This window comes from Mercenaria mercenaria, chromosome 17 (assembly GCF_021730395.1).
Source record: "Mercenaria mercenaria strain notata chromosome 17, MADL_Memer_1, whole genome shotgun sequence".
NCBI classification, from domain to species: domain Eukaryota; kingdom Metazoa; phylum Mollusca; class Bivalvia; order Venerida; family Veneridae; genus Mercenaria; species Mercenaria mercenaria.
Genome location: NC_069377.1, coordinates 42531805 through 42550336, shown reverse-complemented (window position 1 = coordinate 42550336; position 18532 = coordinate 42531805). Strand labels below are relative to the sequence as shown.

Sequence of the window (18532 nt, the reverse complement as noted above, 5' to 3'; positions counted from 1 at the left end):
CACATTTTGGGGTCAAAGATCATTTTAGAGCTTGTCCTGGCCATAACCTTGATATGGAGCCATCTTTTTTTCATTTTGCATAAATGTTCACCTTCATGAGATGGAGTGTCATGCCCAAACCGCAGGTCCCTATCTCAAAGGTCACGGTCAATTTTAGGGGTCAAAGTTTTTTTTAGAGCCATTTTGGCCCTCTTGGTTTTCTTCTCATCAGTTACATGTAAAGAATTTGTTATTTGTTGAGAGAAATATCATATGCTGTTAAGATGAGAAATTTAGGGACATATATATATATATAACTGACTGGTTTCGGAACTTACTACTGAAAATGATGGTTTACTCAGTAGATTTGCCTTTCTTTCCCATTTCAGACAATAATCAAGGGCAGTCACTCCGTCTAAAGAGAGAAGAGATATGGGACAGCCTTGACGAAGATGCAAGGAAAACATACGGGAGGGAATATTTAGACGAGATTTATAATAATTTGTTTGACATGTATCATCGCTACCCCGATGATTTGACGCCTGTGATTCGTGCAATGAGGAGTGGTTTACTTTCAAAACGCCCGAGAGAACGGTACCCGTGTGGTGCAGGTGCAGATATCATTACATATATTTATTGTCTGGTTCCCGTATGGTTAGCAGATAAAGTGTCGTCAAGTTTTGGATTGATGTCAAAGACAGCTAAACCAGCTGAGTTCAAAGAGAACTGAGAGGAATTCCAGCTGTGTTCGGAGATACGCTGAGGAGAAGAGCATTAGCACAGTGAAAAGTGGATAAAACTAATTAAACTAAGTCAGCTATTTTGTTAGGCCAGGATAATGTTTATAAAACGGAATCTGTTTATATTTTAGGCTAGGGTAATAGATAAAATTTGTCAGTGTATATGTTAGGCCAAGTTAAAGCATATAAAACTAAGTCACTTCATGTGTTAGGCTAGGATAAAGCACAAACCTTCATTTATTTGTAAGTCTGGATAAAACATAAAAAAAAACTGTTTCTATATTAGGTCTTGATATTTAGAATTTGATCATTTTATATATTAGGACACCTGTTAGTTCAGCATATATCCTATAACATTTAGTAAGTTGATCTATTAGACTTTGGTCAAGAATTTAGAAATGAGTCATTTTACAGGCTTCTGTGAAATCATTTAATTTCTTGGGTATAAAATTTCATGGTTTTACCCAAAACGGGTATTTCATTGAAGAAGACTTTGTGGATTTCCACTTATGATACCAATGTAAAAGAATGGGAACTTTACTTCTTCATTGGTATTTAACTTTGTGGATTGACACCACCACTTTATCAATGAATATTGATGATTTCACAAGTATAACATACAAAACCTGTCATTTTTATGAAGAGAGTGATGATATTTGTATATAAAACTTTGTCAGTTTATAGATTAAACAAGGGGGAAAGTATATTAAGAAAACCACCATTACCATTTTAATTCAGGTTGAAGTTCATTAAACTAGTCAGTTTAGACTGTGCACCTTAGACCAGGATAATGGGAAAAAGTAAAAGGGTCTGCTATGTATCATTTTAAATACAGGCTGTTTGTTCGAATTTGTATCATTACTAATAGCTGCCTTTTGAAAGCTATTAATGAATTTTAAGTTGCATAGTATTTAGTTTGTTCGAACTTAGTTTGATGATCCTTTACATTCTGATTTATAAAAACTTCCTCGGCTGTGGAAAAATTTGGATTTGTCAATGAAGCCTATTTCATGCTTTTTTCATCTAAAATGTAACAAAGCTAGATACCAGTAACTGCTTTGTCTTTTTATATGCCCGCATCTGAAAGAACGGGGCATATTATGTAAACAACCGTGGCGGATGGTCGGTGTCCAAAGCAAGTCCGCTCTCTAAGTCGAACAGTTTTCATCTGATCTTCACCAAACTTTGTGGGCATAATATCTCGGCCAAGTTCGATAACCACCAAAATTGCCCCAGGCACTCTTGGATTATGGCCCTTGAATTAGGCAAAGTTTGATGACGGGCGTATTTTGTGACAGTCTGGCACACTTGTTATCTGTGATATTTGTCTTGTGTGTAGTTTGTTGACCATGGCTTTCTAATTGAGGATGAGGCATTAAAAAACTTTATCCATCAGTATCACATAAGAAGTATCAGTTCTCCACAAATCTGATCTCTCTTTTTATGATGTTTAAGTTGTGTTTGTTGGAATTAGTAGTTAGTGTTCTGTGCACAATTGCCTGGTTACTAGAATGTTAAAGCAAAACAGCTAGTTTAGACTAATTTATTTTAGGGTGCTTGTGAAACAAATTCTACAACTTATATTTATCACCCTTGAGACCTCATTTCTGATTGAATCCATCACCATGAGGGTATGAGGTGAATTTCTGTCAATGTTGAGCACCAAGCAAGTGAGCTATTTGTATAATTTTTGGTGTCATAGGTGAAACACGGTCAGGGATCCAAAACCACAAACTCCTGAACCTGAAGAGAATGCTGTACTGAGGCGGTTTATAACAACTTTATTTCAGTCAAATTAAGGTCTGTCTCTTCAGATTTTTGACCCTTGATAATCAAGTTATTTTAAGTAAAAAGAACTTGTAATTTTTCCACTTTAGGGTTTACTTTGTAAATTGGATGTTATATCAATTTCAATATGGTGATCTTATTCAAATGTTATTAGGGGATTTCCTCACAGCGTGTTGAAAAAAATGGATATTTTGAATAGAAGTGTAAGAATCAGATCCTTCTCAAAAAGCAACTTTTTTAATCTGCTCCAAATTTTTTGTAATGTGGAATTAACTAACAAGTTTTAGCCAGTGTTTCAATCTAGGTAGCCGGTTAGACTTTTAGAACCAGATGTCAGTTTTATATGGTTTACAGAACTGAATCAGATAATTACTGAAATGTTACAGCAAAGTAAAGCCAGTAATTTCACAGTGTACAAAATGTATTTCTTATTATTCATGTAAAAAAAAATATTGAGGATATTTTAACTGACACTGAACTGTAAAATGATTAATTTTGGTTAAAATATTTTAACTGAAACAGCAAGGAATCAAAAGAATTTTTATGTAAAATCGAAGTATATATGATTGGTCAGCAGCAGATTTTTCATTTTCACTTTGGGCTATGCCATTTGTTAAAATATTGCCTTTGGTATACACATGGTGAAAGATATTTCTGTCTTACTCTGAAACAAACAGATATCACCTATATATTCCAAGTAAGACATACAGAAAAATATTGATTTGTTTCATGTTAATAAGATCACACTGATTCCTTGTGTTCTTTTTGAAATCTTACCCACCCCTTGTTTCATCAAAGTGCAGTATGTTGTGAAAATTATAAGGTGGAAAATGTTCATGCTGGGAGGGTGTCACATTGTACCTTGCACATAATTAGTTTTATTAGTTTCCCTTGATTCTTCCAGGTTATAATTACAGGCATCAGTCAATCCCACAATTCACCTGGATATAAAAAGATTAATGTGTCTGTGTCTGTAATTGGCAGTACAGGTTAATTCAGAAATGCATCTATTTTTGTTACCGTAATTTTCTTTTGACTGATTTTAATTTTTTGTATATATTATATTATCTTCTTCAATATGTACTCTATCAATTTCAGCTGTCATAATGCCCATTTCAAACCTGTAAACAGGTTAAGGGCATGACTGATTTAAAATTGGTATTCAGGTATGAGAACCAAGAACTGAAGTCAACTATAAATTAAATATCATGAGAGATTGGTTTGATTTTCTGAATTTTCAGTTCACTGCATAGAATATTATATGAGTGATACAAATAATTATATAAATTCCAAAATTCACAGCAAAAACATTACAAACTATTTGTAGAACTGGTTGATTTGGACTTGATTTAAAGTGGGTTTTTTTTTCAAAACATTTCCAATTTTACTTGAATCTAACATATTATTTATGGTATTTATCGAGTGAATGGGTTTTAGCATACTTGGAGTGTCTATTCTAATATCTAGGAAATATTTCATACTTGATAAAGCATTATAATAAATCTGGACACATTAACACATATTGATACTCGTCACCAATGTCATTACAGTGACACAGTATACATTTCCTTACAGAGTCTGAGAGTCAGTTCAGATTTGAAAGTATCACTGTACAGGTAATGTAGGTGTTTGAGTACATTACTGACGTTTATTCTCATGTAACAGCAGTAGATTACATAATTTTAATCAGTAAATTACACAATAGTAAGTACAGTTCTCACTACAGTGTGTTATGAAGTCATGAGAAATTTGATATGTAAAAATAATTCTCTTACACTGGCAATACTAATGAAGTAGTTCATTGTTTGTTTCAACAAGACAAACTTTTTTAAATTTAATAAGTGTTTGACATTTTCTACTTTATAAAGAGTATATATAGAACTAATATACATGTAAGCACATGTAAAATATATTTTTTAGTATGCATGTTAATTTGTTAAATGTAAATAATTTATTTATTGGATGCATATGTGAGGACATTGAGTTTGTAACTGACTGTACAACACATTCAAATTGAAACTTTAAAGGGCCCATAACACTTTCTTTATTTGAGCCGTGCCATGAGAAAATCAACATAGTGGGTTTGCGACCAGCATGGATCCAGACCAGCCTGCGCATCCGCGCAGTCTGGTCAGGATCCATGCTGTTCGCTAATGGTTTCTCTAATTGCAGTAGGCTTTAAAAGCGAACAGCATGGATCCTGACCAGACTGCGCGGATGCGCAGGCTGGTCTGGATCCATGCTGGTCGCACACCCACTATGTTGGTTTTCTCATGGCACGGCTCATTTCTTTTTTTTTGTATGTGTGTGTAACTAATGGAATAGGCTTAAAAGAAATTGCAACTAACTTGATATTGTCAAATGCATTACTATCTGTACTGGGGACAACTAGAATCCTTGTCATACTACTAAATGTGAAGGTACTTATTCAGACAACAGGTAAAAGTGTTAGCATAAAACCCTGCTGTTTTATGTGCTTTGTATGTATTACATCAGAATCAAAAGTCCAGTCTTCTTGACTTGGTTATTGCTGTACATGTTTGCTAGATGCCACAGTCTCTTGCTATTTTTTAAAACAGATTTAACTGATTTATAGTTCTTTTATGTAATGCACATGTATTTTCATGTTAGTTTTAAATGAGAAAATACTGTTACTTTGTTATTTATAACACCAACTTTAACCACAATTCCATAAGAAAATTATCAGTGTTTTGACTGTAAGAATGGTTTTGACTTTTTTTGTAAGAAGTCGTATTAATTTTAATGAGTATGTGTCTTTGATATTGCACAATGTTGTTTTTTGTTTGTTTTGTGTCATTTTTATTCTTCTCCACACCAATTTTTGTTGTGTTATTGTAAGGAAATTGTAATTTGATCTTCTGAATTTTGCACACAAAAAAACTTAAAGTTTTTACTCTGACAGATTTATCTTTTACATGCCATATATGGCGACAGTTGTTCAATACTTGAAAATCATTTAACTTTTACCATGCTGGATAGGATTGATGTTGCCTTTGCAACCAGTGTAGATCATGATCAGCCTGCACATCTGTGCAGTCTGATCATGATCTTCACTGTTTGCTATTCAACTAGTATCTTTTTGGTAAGCACCCCTTTTAATAGTTAATGGCACTGTCCAAATTGGAAGACAGACAAGTTCATTATAGAACTTTAGCTGGGTAAGGGTTAATTTCATGGGCGTAACATTTCTTGGTTTATTTCATTGGGGCATGAATTAGTGGATTTCCAAATTTAAAAGATGAATTAGTCATGAATCTTACATGAATGTCCAACTTTAATTTCATAGATTAAGGAAACCACAAAGTCCATGAAAATTAGTTCCCCATAAATAAAACTGATTTTACAGTTTATCATACTGTAATTATTCTCATCCAGGATTGACAGAGAACTACCTTGGAACAGGTTAAACCTCTGGTTTGCAGTACATACTTTCTTGCATACCGCTGACAGGAGTTATTTTTGCAAATCAGATGGGAATTTCTGATGTTTTCATTGGTTCTGAAAAAGCTCATCATCTTACAGCACCCCTGGCTATGAGTGATATGCTGTAAATGATGTCATTATGCACTGCATTTATTAAAATGCATGTATTCATACACTGCTGTAAGAAAATTATTTGTAGAATAAAGTAATTCAAAAAATAATCTGGGGAAAAGGGGCTAGGACTACCTATTTCTAGGCTTAACTGTTTTGTCTGTGAGACTTTCATTACATATTTAAACAGTTACCCAAGAGCCAGATATTCCTGTATGCACCTCCAACCAGCAAAATATTCTTATCATAGATTTAACAGGCTTGAGAAAAAATAGATTTGAAAGTTGTTATTGAAAAGCATGCAACTTAACCGTTAGCCTGCTGGCAGCAAGTGATTCTGCCTTTGCGATCAGTGGAGACCAAGATCAGCCTGCAATTCCTTGCAGTCCGATCATTGTCTGCACTGTTCACTATTCAGTTAGTGAATTTTCAGTGAACACCCCTTTGAATGATAAATGGTATTGCCCAATTTGAATGATGGACCAGTCCATTTTAGAAATTTAGCAGGCTAAGAGTTAAATTGTTTACAAAGCAGTGGTATTTAGGGTATCAAAAACAATGTATTTACATCATTTTAAAAAACCACTTTGTGAACAATAATTAGAATATCATTTTAATTGTTAAAGACTATATTTTACAAATCTGTTTCAGAGCTTGACTATGCTGTTGCTTTATTTTTGGCTTTTCCAGTAAAATCATTTTGTACAAAACCATCTGATTCAAGCTAATTGCTATCATCCATTGCATTACTGGTAATTGTTTTGCCTCAAAAATATATATAAAGAAATGTTTATTTTATCATTTTTCAATATTTTGCCCAGACTTGTCCATATTGAATGTTATTTGCTATTGGGCATTATTATGTCTCCCACAACACAGTGGTGTCGGAGACATATTGATTTACTCCCGTCTGTGTGTCCATGTGTGTGTTCGTGTGTCTGTCTGTCTGTCACAAATCTTGTCCGCGCTCTAAGTCGAATATTTCTCATCATATCTTCACCAAACTTGAACAAATGTGTTTGACCATAAGACCTTGGCCAAGTTTGATAACAAGCCAAATCGGCCCAGGCACTTTGGAATTATGGCCCATGAATTACCGAAAATCGGCCTTCTTTGTCCACGCTCTAAGTGGAACAGTTCTCATCTGATCTTTACCAAACTTGAACCAAATGTTTTTTACCATAATTCCTCGGCCAAGTTCATTAACTGGCCAAGTCGCCCCAGGCACGTTATAATTATGGCTATTTTTACTCTTCAAAGGTATATTTGTAGTGAGTAAACAGTATATAAAATGTTTTTGACCATAACTCCTCGGCCAAGTTCATAAACTAGCCAAATTGCCCCAGGCACATCAGAATTATGGCCCTTGAATTACCCAAAATCAGCCTTTTTACTCTTCAAAGGTATATTTGTAGTGAGTAAACAGTATATAAAGTCTGACGTACTATTTAGATGATTAGGCGGTTGTGGGAGACATAGGCTTTTCTCAAAAGCAGCTCAAGTTTGTCTAGTTTTCTAGCATTACTGTCCATGAGGTATTATTCAGGAACTCAGATTTTCTTGTAGTTAGGTTACCTTATATCACTGCCAAATACTTTACAGGGAGATGACGACACGGGTCAAGATTGTTTTGCACCTAGATTTAAGGCAATGCACTTCGAATGCCACTGCATGTTTGTTTTTAAGGGTTTTCTGACTTTCAAAATCACCAAACTTACTGTCAGTAACTAACAGCAACAGTGTGTCCAGCTGTTTTGAATTTGGAGGCTGACATAATCTAGTGGACAAAATCTCTCCTGCCAAAGTTGGCCAAGGCAAGCAAAAACAGCCCTGAACAATCTCAAAAATTTAAGATGAATATGATAGTTTTGTTAAAATGAAATACCAGTAACTATAAACATATTTACTTGTAATATTTTAGTAGAAAAATTATTATGAGTTCTATATAACAAAACTTGCTTAAATCTTAAAATTGTTTTACATTTTCAACTGGGACTTCCTATGAGAAAGACCTAGCTATTATTTTCCCATGCTTTTCAAGTAATGAGTTTATTAAATTGATGAAAGAAGCATTAAATATGTTAATTATTTGTAAGGGAAGAATTCTGCATTTTTTTATGTGTTTTAAGGTGATTGTGCAAATTCATCAAGATGTCATATTTAATGCATCTCTAAGGCAACCACTGTGAAGACTGATGTATTTATTGAACAGAAATTGCTACTCTGGAGAGGTGAACTGAGTAAGAAATTTCGGGATACGAAATGTCAGCCATTGCACGGAGGTATTGGTTCTTCCAGAGGTGCCATGATCACAGGTTACACTGTAATGAAAACAGTAACTAGTTTATCCCATTAACATGATTCCAAATACATAATTATTTTCGTTTGAATGAAACACATGTTCATATCATTTTCATTTTCTCTGATGTTAAGAACAATGCAAAAGCTATTTTTACTTCATAATGTTATATTAGAAAGAAAATGTTATATTCTCAAACATATTTATTGAATAATTCGTATTCCTTAATCAATGCATTTTATTTATTATTATAATAATTATTATTATTATTAATATTATTATATAGGTATATTTTTGTTTTGTATCAAATGTTACCACCCAATACTTTGTTAAGTGCAATGCAATTTTAATATTTGTACCCCCCTTCAAAGAAAGAGGGGTACTAGTATATTGTTTTGCAGATGTCTGTCGGTCGGTTCATAGACCAATCGGTTTCGGGATGATAACTCAAGAATGCTTGGGCTTAGGATCATGAATGTTGATGGGGATGCTGGTCATGACCAGCAGATGATTCCTATTGATTTTGAGGTCAGTAGGTCAAAGGTCAAGGTCACATTGACCCAGAACAGTAGAATTTTTTTTTACAACTATTGAAGATCAGTATTCAAACTACCAGTGCACAGTGGCCAGATAATTTCTGTTCCTTATGCAGTTACTGAATGCATCAAGGGGGTCATTACTTGTTCTACAAGCTTTTGTTGATCGTTTTCCTCGTTAAGACTGTATACAGTGGAATAGTTCAGCAACAACATTAAATGTCCTATTTGATTAGCTCATACCTTTCTAATTGTATGTAGATATAGATATGTTTGTCCAATGGACTTATTATGGCAGTGATCAATTTCAGTTTGATTTCATATTATGGATCCACTGCATTCTCTTAATGTTATTTCAGCACTTGGCTGCTTCTGAAAGCCATGTGTTTTTAACAGCCACAGAATGCTGAAATAGCATATGAGAACTTGCAGTTGCACAGAAATTGCCAATTGGTGTTATGGATCCACTGCATTAACCCTTAGCCTGCTGGCGGCAAGTGTTTCTGCCTTTGCGACCAGTGCAGACCAAGATCAGCCTGCACATCTGTGCAGGCTGATCATGGTCTGCACTGTTCGCTATTCAGTCAGTAAATTTTCATTGAACACTTCTTTGAATTATAAATGGTATTGCCCAAACTGAATGATGGACCAGTCCATTTTAGAAATTTAGCAGGCTAAAGGTTAAAAATGTAAAATATCACAGAACTCAAGAAGACAATAGATTGATACAGTAAAACAGGTATTGCTTAACTTCTCATAAGGATAAGCAAAATGTTCAAGTTATCTCGGGTTTTGCGTGATCTAAACATAGACATTGTGAGAGAGAGAAAAAAAGTCAGGAATGCATGAACTGCCTCAGCAAGGTGTATTTCATCTAGTTAAGTTTACATTTGTGGGATGTACACATAAGAATGCTATAAAAGTGTTTGATTTGATGGAGAATTCAGTTGAGTGGATTGCTCCATGTAAATATGTGTGTTTTCAAACTTCAGATATAGTTTTACAGGTACTTTATTTGCATGCATGTCCAGGGTGGCCAACCCACTCGACTTCTTAATATCGTACACACGATTAAATTTTTTTATTACTTGACAGCTTTTACTAAGATGAAAAGCGTCAAAAACAGTAAAAAGAGCGCTTTCCTTAGCACAAAGCATCTACCAAAGATTCCCAATACAGTCTTTAAACACGTTCCACATATCCCTGTGTGCATATTACCTACACATTTAGCCCATGAAGAAATACCATTTGGGTGAAGTGTTTAAGAAAATTATTGAGAAAGTCTGGCAGACGTTACATGTAGAGGAAAACACTCATACCCCTGCCTGTGATGCTTTTTAGATCACCTGTCACAGTGACAAGGTGAGCTTTTGTGATCACACTTTGTCCATCGTATATGCGTCCGTCAACAATTTCTTGTCTGCACGATAGTGGTTTCATTTATGATTTTATTAGCTCGACTATTTGAAGAATAGGGGAGCTATCCTACTCGCCCCGGCATCGGCGTGAGTGTGAGCGTGAGTGTCACACAAATGTTTGCGTACCACCCCAAATATTTTCAAAGTCCATTGAGATATTGCTTTGATATTTTGCATACCTGTTAACCATCATGACCCCAGTCTGTAAAAAGGAGGAGGCAACTCCATCAAGCATTTTGACTGAATTATGGCCCCTTTTCGTCTTAGAATATGCTTATTGTAATGTTAAAGTTTTACTCATAGCTTATATTATACTATCAAGCACTGAGAATAGTCAAGCGCGCTGTCCACTGACAGCTCTTGTTTTAACCAAACTTGCACACAACTTGTATCACCATAAGATCTCGGTTCCTTTCTTGAACTAGCCAGATCCCATTATTGGTTCCAGAGTTATGGCCCCTGAAAGGGCCAAAATTAGCTATTTTGACCTTGTCTGCACAATAGCAGCTTTATTGATAATTTGATTTTTACCAAACTTGCACACAACTGGTATCACCATAAGATCTTGGTTCCTTTCTTGAACTGGCCAGATTCCATTATGGGTTCCAGAGTGATGGCCCCTGAAAGGGCCAGAATTAGCTATTTTAACCTTGTCTGCACACTAGCAGCTTCATTATGATTTGAATTTAATCAAACTTGCACAAAACTTGTGTCACCATAATATCTTGGCTCCTTTCTTGAACTGGCTAGATCCCATAATGGGTTCCAGAGTTATGGTCCCTGAAAGGGCCAAAATTAGCTATTTTGACCTTGTCTGCACAATAGCAGCTTCATTTATGATTTGATTTTAACCAAACTTGCACACAACTTGTATCACCACAAGATCTTGATTCCTTTCTTGAACTGGCCAGATTCCATCATGGGTTCCAGAGTTATGGCCCCTTAAAGGTCCAAAATTTGCTATTTTGGCTTTTGCAGCCATATAGAGACTTCATTTATGGTTTGATTTGATACAAACTTCCAAAATATTTTCAACAACAATAAATCTTGGATTCCATGACAAATCTGTCAGATCCAGTCGTAGGTTCCAGAGTTATTTTATATCTTATGACCTCCCCTGATTGTAATCAAAATGGATTTATATCAGTAAGTACTTATAGGACTAATTTGAAATTTCATTATTGTCATTAGTTGGACTGAGACAATCAGGGTGGATAACGACTGATTTTATGTGAAATTACCTCCCTTTATTTCAAATTAAAGTGGGTATATCTCTGTAACTAATGAAGATACTGATCTGAAATTTCATTTATGTCAATAGATGGACTTGGACAATCAGTGAAGATACATATTGACTGAATTTATGACAAATTACCTCCCTTTATATTTTATCTAAATGAATACACCTTAGCAGCTTCTGATGAGATTGGTTTGAAACGTTATTTATGTCTTCCATGGTAAGAAATAGTCATAGTAGATACCTCTTGATTGAACATTTATTGATATGAATACTTTACTAATATATTGTTGTATAGGCTTATACTCTGTATCTTCTACATGCATATACCAATGCATGATTACCTCCCCTGATTTTAATAAAAATGGATTTATTTCGGTAAATATTTATAGAACTCATTTGAAATTTCATTATTGTCTTTAATTGGTCTGAGGCAATCAGGGTAGATAGCTATGGACTGATTTTATGTCAAATCACCTCCCTTTGTTTCAAATTAAAATGGGTGTAACCAATGAAGATACTGATTTGAAATGTCATTTGTGCCATCAGATGGACTTGGACAATCAGGGTAGATAACTTTTGACTGAATTTATGACAAATTACCTCCCTTTATTTTATGTAAACAAATATATCTCAGCAGCATCTAATGAGATTAGTTTTAAATGTTATTTAAGTCTTCCAGGGTAAGGAATAGTCATGTTAGTACAAAAATGCAGCATTTGAGCCTAGGACCCTAAAACTTGGTATGGAAATTGGCCCTGACTAGGTCAAAAGGGAATGTTACAAGAAAATGTTTATCCTGATGATATTTAATGTGTATGCCTATGTGCTCTATGTCAAAACTTGATCATATCATTTTGAGCAATGGTACTCAGGTGAGCGATACAGGGCCATCATGGCCCGCTTGTTATATTATTAAAATCAGTCAAGTAATAAGGAAGTAATAAGCAAAAATGTTACCTGGATCAGGCAATTTCCCTGTATAATCGGAAATGTGGTGTGGGTTGGCCACCCTGGTGTCTGCATTGTGGAAATACAGTGTAGCTGAACTACAACAAGTCAGCCACTTTAAAATATATAACATAATAAATACACACCTACTTGTAGATGGGAGATTGAATGTAGGAACACCTTTTAAAATAGTCTTACAGTAGCTTGAAAAAAACAACTCAGTATTTGTACCAATGTTTAGTTAGTAATTCAGCTTTAGTAGAGAGAGGTTGCAAATTCATGTTTGTGAGGGGATGTGCGGTAAAGTCCTACACATAGTAGTAAGGGTCCACAAATATTGTCTGATAACTTTGATAGAATTGCTTACTACAGGTAAGTTTTCTTTTACATGTATAGGTATATATATATGACTTTATTTTGTGAACAGCTTGCCATGTAGTGGATTTGTGCAACTCTACTGCTTATTGATCTGTATATATACATGTGTGTATAGGGTTTTACTATGCACATCTGATGTTTTGTGTGAATTCTCTTTGAGGTTAAATCTGATAGAAGAGTAGTTAATCATAGCAAGATTTTCAGTTTGGATCTAGCAGCTTAAGTCTCAGTTCATTGGACTATGTTTTATTTGTTATTGAAATTTCATGTTTTTTGCTTGTATACTCACAACAGACTTCAATCAAGTAAACTTTAAAAGTGCATGAAGACTATGTTAATGCTTTCATTGTTTTTATTGTTGTATTTTGTAGTCTGAAAATAAAAATATTCTATAAGAAAATATCAGCCTTTTTCTTTGATTCATATATGCCATGCAAGCAAATCATATAGTGGAATGGTACAAAATGAGAGGATTTTATAGGCTTTGGTGAATGAGATGCAGAGATTCAAGAATTTCTTGTGAGTAAAAGCAGAGTTAAGGTGAGATGGTTGCAGAGCTTTCGATAAGAGTCTGAGATATTGTTGAGATGTTGCCATGCTTGCAGGGAGATGCAGAGTTCAAGGTGAACTTTTACAGAGCTTCTGTTGAGATGGTTTCCAAGTTTATTGTGAGATGGTTGCAGAAAATGTAAGTTATAGACATTTAAAATGGGTCCTGATATCTGCTGCAGCCATTGGAAATTTGTCAATTTTATGTAAAATAAAAGAAGACCAGCTATTTAGTGTTTATTCCTTTTAAAAATGGGTGAGAAAAAAATATGCCTTTAAGGCTTATCACTACCAAATAAAAATTGTAAGCCTCACAAGTAGTCCAAATATGAATATAAAGCCTCAATAACCTAGTGGTAGAGTGTCCACTTCGAGTGTGGGAGGTCTGGGGTTTGATCACCAGCCGAGTCATACCCAAGACGTGAAAAACTGTACTGGTAGCTACCTTGCTTGGCACTCAGTATTGAAATGGTTGTACCAGGAGGTAATATAAGCACAGGTAAGTATCTGTTACTGGATACCTTGTTTGTCGCACAAGAGAGCTTTGTAGCTCGTGTTGAATGTTTGATTTTATGGATGTTAAATAAAGCTTTATACCTTTACCATTATAGTCCTAATCTTTCTTCCTTTCCTGATGCCCTTTCTCAATACCATCATGCGTTTCAGTAATTGTGTGTAACATTCTATCAAAATTGGCTAGTTCCTATCAAATGCTAGGTAAAAATGGCAGAGTAAGAATTTTATATCTCAAAATGAAACATTGAAAGAAGGGAATAGGAGTAAAATCAGCAGGTTGTATATAATGAACTGTAGTTTATATAAAAGTTAACACCCCTTTTTCTTTTTCTATAGTACTGTAGCAATATAGTTCTTTATTAGAATATAAGTCTCTGAAAATCTGATATGCTAGAAAATGTCGAAAAAACGTTATCAAATGAATAAATTTTATATGAAGGCATACAGACACTAAAAAAAATGGCGCGAAAAAAAATTGTCGCATAATGCCAGATACAAAATAATAGTCCTCAGTTTTTTTGCTCTGTAGAGCTATTTTCCTTATTTTCTTTGCAATTTTTTTTTGCTAAAATCACATGACAGATCTATGCTTGACATGTAGGTAGCATTTTCATAATGAAATAACAACATTACAAAATTGTTCATGGAAACTTAGATCATACACCACCAGTATAATTTGGGGTCTCATTTTTTAGCTGATTTTGCAGTTTGTGTGTTTGACTGAAATTATTTTTCTTGCATCAAATATGACCCCCACTTTTGTTTTGATTTTTAGTTAGTACTGACAATATTCTTCGAGAAAATGTAGGTTACAGACATTTAAAATGGGTCCTGATGTGTGCTGCAGTCAATGGAATTAGATCAGTTTTATATAGAATAAAGAACAACAACTATTTAGTGTGTTATAACCTGAAATAAAGAACAGACGGATTTAGTGGTGTTAAGCCTTCACCACGAACAGCTAATTTTACAGTTCACCAATAAGCAGAAAGACATTTCCGGCATAAATAATTTTGTTAAAAATACATAATTTTGGGCGTATTCGTGCATTACGCAGGTAAAAAATATCTTCATACATTGAAAAATATGTATGGTTTCATTTAATGTCAGTTTTATATTAAAACTTTGTCAAATAATGACTTTATGTTGTGCGAATTTATATTGTATTCGTATGAAATTTCGGTCGGTTCGAAATTTCGGATGGCAGTGGCTAGGATTACGGTACCGTAATCCTAGCCTCCGAGTCTAGGATTAGGGAAGTTCCGTATTTCTAGACAACCCTACGAGGATAGGCTAGGATTACGGAAGTATTTAAGAGGCATCAAATATATTTAAGGACATGTATAAATTATGCTGTAAACATACTTTTTTGGCAGTGGCTACGATTACGGTACCGTAATCCTAGCCTCCGGTTCTAGGATTACGGGAGTTCCGTATTTCTAGACAACCCTATGAGAATAGGCTAGGATTACGGAAGTATTTTAAGAGGCATCAAATTTATGTTAGGGCACGCATAAATGACATTGTAAACTTACCCATTTCACTTAATTTCACTAAATATTTCGAGCTGTCGATCGGCCGTTTTGAGTTATAAAGTATAATCTTAATGGCGGTGTGCGGAAATATTATAGAAGTATCTATGTTTCGTATATACCTGCATTTTTTTTCATCAAGTCAACACAAATGGTATTTAATAACATACAATATGGTTATAAATCATAAAATTCAAAGTATAGATTTTTCTTTCTTTTTTTAATCTAACTTTGATACGCATATTTCTAATATATTTCCGCGCACCGCCATTAAGATTATACTAACCCAAAACGGCCGATAGAAAACACAAAATAATAAGGCAGGCATGAAAAATTAAGTGAAATAAGTAAGTTTACAACATCATTTATGCGTGTCCTAACATATACTTTATGCCTCTTAAAATACTTCCGTAATCATAGCCTATCCTCATAGGGTTGTCTAGGAATACGGAACTTCCGTAATCCTAGAACCGGAGGCTAGGATTACGGTACCGTAATCGTAGCCACTGCCTACTTTTTTTCCACTTAAAATATCGATTTTCATGCCTGTCATACTATTTTGTGTTATCAATCAGTTATTTTGGGTTACGATATATTAATGGTGGCGACTACATGCCCATATTTTACAATTTCTATAAAAAATATTGTGTTTTTTTTTCTTTTATTTCTTTTTAAAAAATAGTGTTGTAATTTTGTTTTTTGTTAAGAGCATGTTATTATTTCATATTAATGATTTTTCTTTCTTTTCTTCCTTTTTATTGATTTTTTCCTTCTTTTTGTGGGGTCTCTCTTTTTTTAACACTTGACTACAGATTTTTAACAGCTGTTACTCTGTTTATACACCCGGTAGCGAGTGCCGCCATTAATATATCATTAACCCTAAATGGCGGATCATAACACGATACGACAGGCATGAAAAAATCGCTATTTTAACTGAAAAAAATGTTTAAAACATCATTTATGCATGTCCTAACATATACTTGATGCCTCTTAAATACTTCCGTAATCCTAGCCTATCCTCGTAGGGTTGTCTAGAAATACGGAACTTCCGTAATCCTAGACTCGGAGGCTAGGATTACGGTACCGTAATCCTAGCCACTGCCATTTCGGATATTGCTATTACATAGTATTGACAAATATATTATAAAATAAGTAAATGCTACTACGATCCCCTTATTACCATTGTATTCCTGGATAAATAACGACACAACAACTTTGTAGTAAAGTTGTAATAGTGGTTACTGAGCAGATTTATTAGCAGTTAAGTTTCTTGTATTTGGCATCAGTCGTTTAGAGTCATTACATGTAAAGCACTTGGCCATAAAATCCTCTCTGATAGCACTTTCTGAAAAGATTTACAATATCTCTTGTCTCAGTCTCTGCTAAGATAAGCCACAGTAAAGGGGAACCACAGAAAAGTTGATTTTTTTTTTAGATAGAATGGGAAATGTTTTTAAAATTTTAAAATCTCAACAGACTGTGTAAGTCTAAGGTTCTTGTAATGTAAAGTCTTTTGATGGTTTTGAAACCTCCCCTCGGGTGAATTTTTGTTTCAGTTTTTTTATGCCACAAATACGTCTTGGTATATCATAAAGAATATACCAAAATGTTCATAATAAGTAGAAGACACTTTCAAAATAGGTTATTCTCTTTTATGCAACACATTTTGCCTTATATCACATGTACTTTTACTGTTCATGTTCTGTTTCTTAGAAGATATCAAGCTTCTTTTTCAAAAGTATTTTGCCATTACTTTTATAATTATTGTATATCTAACATATTTCTCCAGGTACTCTAGGAGTTGAAAGTGTTACAAACCCATGTACATTATGATTTCAAAGAAATGCAAATACAGTTTGCAAAGTGAAAGTAGAGCTGTCAAAATGACAAAAAACTGCAATGTTTCAAAAAATATAAAAGTTAACTATTTTTCATTTCATTTTCATGTTGTAAATATTACATGTCCGTCAGCGATAATTTCCAAAATGAAAGTTTACCCGAGGAGTGGTCTCAGACGCTTTACATGGTCCTTAAAATAAGTACCATAGTAAAGAAGATCACTGTATAAATAAAAATATGACAAATGTAACTACAAGCTATGTAAAAGATGGTTTTTAACCGAAACCTTGAACTGCTGCATGTTTTTAGAATTCCTAACATCATGTGGCAATTTATTCCACAAAGAACAACCATTGTAGGAGAATGACTTTTTACCAAGTCCTTTGAATTTAGGAATACTGAAGCATGACCCTTGACTAAACCTGGTATTATGACTATGTACAGAACAGGCTCAAGTAAAATACTCATTCATGTAAGAAGGGGCAGAACCTGAATGTATTTTAAAGACATGATTTAGAGTGATTTGTTCCACTCTTTTTGCAACAGGTAACCAGCCCAACTGCAAGAAGTGCTCTGTATTAATGTGACTTCTTTGATCAAGTCGAAGGACAAACCTAATGATCTTGTTCTGAGTAACCTGGAGCCTGCTCTTCAGACTCTGAGAAATGCCATAGTACCATACAGAGCAGGCATAGTTAAAGTGACATTGAATTAAAGACATGATTAGCATTTTCTTAATGTAATATGATAAGAACTTTTGCTTTCTGTACAGAAACTTAAGTCTTGCATTTGCTTTTTAGCTCAACTTTTTGAAGAAAAAGTAGAGTTATAATGCAGTTGCCCCGGCGTCACCGTTGGTTAAAGATTTTGATAAAGTTAAATATCTCTGTTACTATCAAAGCTTTTGACTTGAAACTTAAAATAGTTATTTACTATCGAAGTCTTCACCAGGAAAAACAATCCCCATAACTCTGACTAGAATTTTGACAGAGTTTTGCCCCGTTTTAACTTAGATTTTTGTCAAGCCCGCTTGCGGAAGCGAAGACATAGTTGTCCAAATGGTGGTTCGGTGTATGTGCGTGCATGCATCCGTCCGGATTTGTTTGTCCGGACCATAACTTTGACATGCATGGAGCAGTCTTGTTTATATTTGGCATGAATGTTAACCTCAGTGAGACGGAGTATGTGCAAACCCCAGGTTCCTATCTCAAAGGT

General features: G+C 34.4%; 2 protein-coding genes across 2 annotated transcripts in view; both read left to right on the top strand.

Moving 5' to 3' along the window:
- The window catches only part of LOC123536686 (retinol dehydrogenase 7-like), a 28195-nt gene extending 14914 nt beyond the window's left edge, over positions 1–13281 (top strand). The window contains exon 6 of the mRNA XM_045320042.2: positions 369–13281. Coding sequence (XP_045175977.1) covers positions 369–709 — 341 coding nt within the window. The 3' untranslated portion in view covers positions 710–13281. The remainder of the gene's footprint in view (positions 1–368) is intronic.
- Positions 13282–14894: 1613 nt separating this feature from the next.
- The window catches only part of LOC123535766 (ligand of Numb protein X 2-like), a 104771-nt gene continuing 101133 nt past the window's right edge, over positions 14895–18532 (top strand). Inside the window, exon 1 of the mRNA XM_053528026.1 lies at positions 14895–15003. The gene's annotated coding sequence lies outside the window, so the exon portion shown is untranslated. The remainder of the gene's footprint in view (positions 15004–18532) is intronic.